Genomic DNA, 7169 nt, shown 5'->3' with positions numbered 1-7169 from the left:
CCAGGCCCGCCGCGACGGCACCTACGCCGCCGACGACGCCGCGTGCTCGCTGACCCTGCCGCCCCGGCCGTACGAGGAGCAGCCCGCCAGCCAGGTCGACACCTCGGCGCCCCTGGAGCCCGCCTCGTCGAGGCCCCCCGAGGATCTGGTCCTCGGCCTGGCCGCCCTGAGGGACACGCCGACGCTGGTTCTTGGCGTCGCGAGCGACATACTGTTTCCGGCGTGGCAGCAGCGCGAAATTGCGCAGAGCCTGCGCCTAGCTGGGAATAGGGGCGTCACGCACGTCGAGTTGAGTGAGGAGATGAGTCTCTTTGGGCACGATACCTTCTTGTTGGACTTGGAGCATGTTGGCGGGAATGTTAGGATGTTTTTGAATTAGAATAGCTGGATTGATAATAAGGGGTACGGGTTGGATGTGGTGTCAACGGTGTACACGGGTGGGATCCTGTACTTTTTTAAAAGATTAGCGTGCATAATACTGCGTTTTGGTGTATTCTGTACGGAGCATGTACACTTATTTGCCGGCAGGCAATAATTAGCCACCGTCACCGGGGCCCGCGGGATTGGTGCGTACGTTTGCCTCGGATTGATTGTACCTGATGCGTTGGCAGGGTAATTGACTCTTTTTACACTTCACCAGAGTGACATGACGCGAATATTTTGCACATTGAGCTACCGACCACAACGATTGACGTACATGCAGAGACAAAGAAATCCAAGCACTCGATTCGAAACCAACTTTTGTTTTGCCAGCGCTGTTGAAGAGCCAGCGTCGCTTCTGTATGCCAAGGCATATATGTTGAAACCATCCACATCCCCCAAGTCGCATCATATCCTACTACCGGATAAGAACCCCCCGCCGACACTTTACAGCCACGTCTTAAAAATCTTGATGTAGATCATCTTCACAATCTGCACTTCGATGCAGTACAGCAGCAGCTCCGCCACCAAAAACCCAACATACGACGGCGCCGGCTGCTCAAAGCTAAGGCCCCGCTGGACCGGCGGGATCCAAGGGAGCACAAAGCCAATGATCATGATGGCCGTGGTAGACAGGGCAAGTGGCTTGGCGGCCCGAGATTGGATGAATGGGATCTTGGCGGTTCTCAAGAGGTGTACGATGAGGGTTTGCGTGAGAAGACTAGTTTCTTGTCAGATGATTCTGCGGACAGGGGGAGTGGAAGCCGTCAAGGGAAAAAGACACGCAACGTACCCTTGGAGGAACCAGTGGGTTTGGAAACGCTTCACGTCGACTGCATTATCGGCGGTTTGGATGCCGTAAAAGAACCAGCCTAGTGAAAAGGTGAGGATGTCGATGACGGAACTAGTTGGGCCGAGGACGACAACAAAGCGAAGGAGATCTGTGGTTGTTAGTTAGGGTGACACGGTTCGATGGAGATGGGTTGATATTACCCCATGTCTTCCAAGTCTTGGGTGTAGCCAAATACTCGGGGTCGACTCGATCCCATGGGATGGCTATCTGGCTAATGTCGTAAAGCAGGTTTTGCGCCAGAATTTGAATACCCAGCATCTAAGACCTGTCAGTTTGATTCCTGTCTGCCGTCGGCGGAGAAAAGACGTACCGGAGTGAACGGAAGCCAAGCAGAAGCTACAAGCATACTGAAGACGTTGCCAAAGTTGGAAGAAGCCACCATCTACACGTTGTTAGTGCCGCTCGACTAAACCGCGGTCCAGAATATCCCACCTTGATGTACTTGATAGTGTTACCATGGGTAAGACGACCGGTTGTCACACTGGTAACAATAATACCCAATCCCTTCTCCGTCAGAATCAGATCTGCACAATCCTTGGCAACACTCGCTCCAGAGTCAACCGAGATGCCCACATCGGCCTTTCGCAGTGCAATACAGTCGTTGATGCCATCGCCTAGCATTCCAACGCAATGGCCCGCCTTTCGCAGACTGCCGATAACAAGAGCCTTTTGGTTGGGCGTCAGCTTAGCAAAAACCTTGCAAGTCTTGACAACATTATCGAATTCATCAGTCTCTTCCAGAAGCGATAGTTCGGGTCCAGTGATGGCTTGCAAGTCATCGTCTTCGGAGCCCTCATCGCGGCCAATGAGGTCAAGACGCTGACAGACGTTGACGGCCACAGGGAGCGCATCACCAGTGAGTACCTTGACCTCGACACCAAGCTTCTTCAGCTGGGCAATTGATTCGGCAGCATCATCCTTCGGTGGGTCGATGAAGCTAATCATGCCTTCGAGGACCATGCTGGATTCAAGTTCGTGCAGACCATCCTCGTCTTCCCTGCTGATGTCGCCGATTTGCTTCATTGCAACCAAGAGGACACGGTATCCGTCCTTGTTAAGAGAATTCACTCGCTCTAAGAGAGTCTGCTTCATCTGGAAGTCAAGGGGAAGGACAACACCACCTTGTCGGGCCATGCTGCACACACGTAGGACTTCTTCAAAGGCGCCCTTGCAAATGAGCAGGTTGGCTCCGGTAATACCCTTGACAACGCAGGCGGACCTGCGGCGCTCAAAGTTGAAGGGGATTGCGGCAACATTTTCGTATTGAGCGGTGTTGACACGGCAGCCGTCGGGCATTCGATAGTCCAAGATGGCGCCGTCAATATTGTTACCGTTGGAACCTTGCACCACCGCATCGACAGTAGCCAGTTTCAGGACATTAACATTGCTATCACCGTTGCAATCGAGGTATTGACACAGGGTGATTTCGTCCTTGGTCAGGGTTCCCGTCTGTCCGAGGGTTAGCGCTCGATCTTCTTACTTCGTACGGAGAATATATTCACCTTATCACTGCAGAGGACAGTCATGGCACCCAAATTTTGAACCGAATCGAGTCGCTTGGAGATGGCCTTCATCTTGGAGAGTACATAGGCCCCACGGGCGAGGTTGGCATTGACGATGGCAGGAAGCATTTCGGGAACCAATCCAACGGCCACGCTGATGCTGTAGAGAGCAGCGGCGTCCCAATCCTTGGTAGTGTACCCAGAAATACCCAGCACCTAGGAAAATTGAGTAACTCATTTGCATCGTTTTCCAGGACTATGACTTACCAGTGGAACCATGGTGAGCATGAAACCAATCAGCATGTAGCTAACGTGTCGAATACCCAGCTGGAAAGAGTTGGGTTCACGTCGCTTCTTGAGTTCTTTGGCCATGCTTGCAATCAAGACATCTGCGCCAGTTCGAAGAACCAAGGCAACTCCGTTACCTGAGATGACGCTTGTTCCCATGAACGCAATGTTGCTGAGATCGAAAAGGGTTGTGCCTTTCTCGCCAGATACGCTGGGGGTCTTGGGTACCGGGTCGTTTTCCCCAGTCCATGTAGACTGACTAACTCGAAGAAAGCTGGCCTCCAAAATCAAGCAGTCGGCAGGCATGACAGAACCGGGGGAAAGCACCACAACGTCTCCAGGAACAAGATCCTGTTCGGCAACCGTCTTGCTGCTAGCCTCACTACTGGGAGTGGACACTTTTTGGCTCAGAGACATGTTTGGCTGGCGACGAACATCGAGATTACAGGAAACCGATGCCTGGAGCTTGAAGACTGCCAAGCTGCTTCGATACTCTTGCCAGAAGCGAACGGCTACGGAGATGATGACCATGACAAGCAAGACGGTGAAGCCTTTCTGCAGATTATGGAGTTAGCAAATGTCATGTTTATTTTCTTGTCCGCCAAGAGCAAATGCGAACAAAATACGTACCCAGTCTCCAGGAGGAATAGCAGCATTGATGATGGCGAGGGCAATTAGCAGGATATTGAAGGGGTTCGGGATGGACTTGAGAAGGGTGATGAACCAAGAAGGAGCCGTATGGGTTGGTAGCACGTTAGGCCCCTTGATGGATCGGCGGGCATCAGCCTCTTCGTCAGTCAGTCCATCCTTGTGAGTCTGCAAATGGTCGAGTACCATGTCAGGTTCCATTCCTGCAAAGGCCGTCAAAATAGCCTCCGCAGAGGTGTCCGCGGCCAACGAAGGGAGGCTAAGCCATGACATGTTGGCAGGCCATGAAGCCGTTCGGGAGAGTCCAAATCGAGAAGCCAGTCCGCGGACTAGACCAGTCTTGCCAGCCTTGCTGGAAACGTTGGAGAGAAAGGGCATTTTGATGCTGGTCCTACGACAGGCGAAAGGGTCTTCATGCCAGTATAGGTGTTTTCGAAAGACAGTGTCGGAAAGACCAAAATGGTTTGATCAAATGAAAGGCACTGAATGATGATTGTCACCGAAGATAGACCCTATGGTGGTTGGAAAGGAGTCGGTTGGAGTTGGGATCCAACAGTCGCCGCCACGACTGCTTGAACTTGGCTCACAGTAGCCTCCAGTGTTGCGATAATAACAGCTCAACCGAGTGAGCTGTAAGCGAGCAAAGTGGTGAGAGTGAAGAATGAGAAAAAATGACGAGGCGCTTTAATTGCAACTTGCAGAAATTGCTAGCTTTATGTAGGTTAGATTAATGGAGATGAAATGATGGCTTTCCTTGGAGTCTATACTAGATATCGTCGAAGGGAAAGAGGAAGCTTCGGCTGGGTAAAAGGATGTTGTTCCACAAGCGGCGCGGTCTGGTGTTTATGAAAAGAAAATTTCCCCTGTCGACACCAAGCCCGTGCTAGCCTTGTACTACCACACTCTATGGCCTGATGGGCCCAGCTAAAACTCAAAGCTAGGGTGCTGCCGAACATTAAAGTGACTCAGGAAATGCTGCCCAGGCGTGCCGGGCATAGCCACCACATTTTTTTTTGGCTCGTTTGCCCCAGTCTAGACACGCACACGGCCATTATCAAGCCCATTCGAAAATAAGATGAAAAATTCTTTGCCCTCGCTCAGTTCAATAGAGTAGCGGGGCAAAAATCCGCACATAATTCTTTCGCGTGGCGTTGGGCTTGGGGTACGGAGACTTGGCGGCGTCCAGGTCGATGGGTCGTACGGAGTACAGAAGAATCAGTTCCTCGTTGAATCGCCGGCGGCTTGCATGAGCATCCGCAACCAGTCTTGGCATATTGTTTCTCACTCCGGAGTCAAACCCGATGGCCTGTGGTGACGGCAGATGACTTGCCCAAGTGCAATCCTCAGTGGTGTATATACACACATGAAGGCATGTAATCGTCTTTCCCGTACACGGGGCCGGACGATTTGCCATGCTGATATCATCTCGACAGCGTTTGCACTTCGTGTGCTTGTCCTTGAGATGCTCTGGCGCGCCACCTCTTCTGCTCGAAAAGGGTCTGGTCCCTTGGCTTCCAAGACGCTAGGAATTTGAGCACGGTGGCAGTGCTGGGGGAAGCGCAAACGTATGTACTCCGTACACGGGTCGACGTCGTGCGAGGTAGGCTCAGGTAGCCGATGCAACCAACCCAACTGGTTCGGCGCCATTGCCGGAGTGGGGGACGGGATGGAGGTGATGATGGCCATGAGGGCGATGAGGGCGATGATTGCCTGGCATTGGCTACAAGTGGTACGTATCTGGCCTCGACCTCCATGGCCCTTCGGTGTGCCGCCAGCCAGCCCGATTCTCCAAAGGTTCCTTATTGCCGCAGTGGAGGGGGAGTGGATGCACTTGGTGAACCGAATCTCTGGTCCAGACAGTGCAATCCCCTGCATTACGACTACCCTTGCGACCACCTATTGTAATTATCCGTGTCTCTCCGACGCCGTACAAGTTCGACAGGATCATGATTGCCTCAGCTCTGGCTATCATGGCGGTTGGTCCAGGATTTTCCTAGGCCTACGGCGGTAGTTGGTCAGTTGACTATCGACAGTGACGAACCAACACGTCCGTTAGAATCGCTTACCTCCAAATTCTGACCAACAATGTGCTACATGCGGCTGGCACCGGTGAGCATGGACAGGTGGTTACACCATCGCCTTACGCTTAATTTCTTCTTTATATCCGGAGAGGCTGTTACACACGTCTTATCTGTTGGCTTTGACTGTGTCAGGGCCCTCCCTGTCTAGGCACTCAACGAGGCTGTGTGGTCGAACGAACGGTTGCCGTCACTAGCTGGCTCGGTCACTTTCCGTCTTTGTTGATTGTCTGATATGAGGTTTTTTTTTTTTTCGAGCATCAAAAAAATATTTCTAAACGTATCCGACGGCATCGATCGAGGCTCCAGATCTGTCCTCAGCCCACAATGGTGATGAACTTGCACGGCTCACAATCTGAGAATCGCAACATGGTCAAAGTAGCCAGATAGCGGACATGGTATGAACTCGATGGTTTGCAAGTTTCAACTGGCAGCTTCACGATTGATCGACCCCTGCTGACCGAAACTCCTCCCTGCTTTGTTCACAATAGTGAGCGGCGTACAGCGGTGCAGAATAGTGACACGAATTTTGGATGCTGAGCAAACTTGCTAGGTAGCTCTCAGCTTCGGGGCAACTTGGATGCCGGGATTCAATATAACGAGTGCTTGCATCGCACGAAGCGTATGTCGTGTTTGAAATCATGGTTCCTCAATAGCAGATTGTGCACCGCTTGTGCACGAGCTCACAGGCAGGTAACGCCTGAGGCAACAGCTGCTATACGCGCTCCTTCCTCAGTTGACATCTGGCATCTGGCATCTGACATCTGGCACCTGACCAGACATCGGGAAATACTTCGTGTCCGTTGACAAGCATTAGCAATACTGCCGATATCTGTCCTGGCGGCCCAAAATGTCAAGCTGGCACCTTCTCTGTTGCTTCTGAAGCATTGTGAAGGGCGGCACTAAAATCTCCACGTGCAAAGGTTTCCCTAAAGTTGCATGGAGACGTGCATTTCATCTCACACGCCAATTTGCTACATATCTCCCCGATTCGACTCGCCCAAATTCATCAACAACTTCTACAACCCGTGTTGCAATGATTTTTCCCGCACTATTCTGCATTTCTTTGAAGTTGCGCTGCCTTCAAATGTTTGTTACCTTGGCTCATTCCACAGAGAGCAGTAAAAGCTGCTAGTCCAAGAAGGTGCGACGCGATGGAGAGTGCAAATGCTAGCAAATCAAAAGTCATGAACAGGGCAACTGCAGGCCCACTGTGCTGTTTGCAACGCCTCTCTGCGATTGGCAGGTTTAGGCTAACTAGACTCAGTAAAGCTGCGAAGTAAATTAATTAGCAGGCTTACTCTTTTTATTAGGTGTGTTTATACCCTACCTAGTAATTACCTAATTATTATATAAGTAATATATTTATATATATTTTAA

General features: G+C 51.5%; 2 protein-coding genes across 2 annotated transcripts in view; one reads left to right on the top strand and one right to left on the bottom strand.

Moving 5' to 3' along the window:
* The window catches only part of MAA_10253 (homoserine O-acetyltransferase), a gene marked incomplete at both ends in the record, with an annotated part of 1221 nt that extends 842 nt beyond the window's left edge, over positions 1 to 379 (top strand). The window contains one exon of the mRNA XM_007828251.1: positions 5 to 379. Within this exon, the coding sequence (XP_007826442.1) occupies positions 5 to 379 (375 nt within the window). The remainder of the gene's footprint in view (positions 1 to 4) is intronic.
* A 488-nt stretch (positions 380 to 867) lies between these two features.
* On the bottom strand, positions 868 to 4089 carry MAA_10252 (magnesium-translocating P-type ATPase; the record flags this gene model as incomplete). The annotated part of the gene is made up of 8 exons (XM_007828250.1): positions 868 to 1141; positions 1214 to 1361; positions 1414 to 1531; positions 1584 to 1655; positions 1706 to 2722; positions 2776 to 2991; positions 3043 to 3618; positions 3694 to 4089. The coding sequence occupies 8 exons, from the start codon at positions 4087 to 4089 to the stop codon at positions 868 to 870; spliced, it is 2817 nt and encodes a 938-aa protein (XP_007826441.1).
* Between the last annotated feature and the right edge of the window lie 3080 nt (positions 4090 to 7169).

Source organism: Metarhizium robertsii (genome assembly GCF_000187425.2).
Source record: "Metarhizium robertsii ARSEF 23 chromosome Unknown MAA_Scf_25, whole genome shotgun sequence".
NCBI lineage: Eukaryota > Fungi > Ascomycota > Sordariomycetes > Hypocreales > Clavicipitaceae > Metarhizium > Metarhizium robertsii.
The sequence above is the reverse complement of the archived record's forward strand: the minus strand, read 5'-3'. Positions and strand labels throughout refer to the sequence as shown.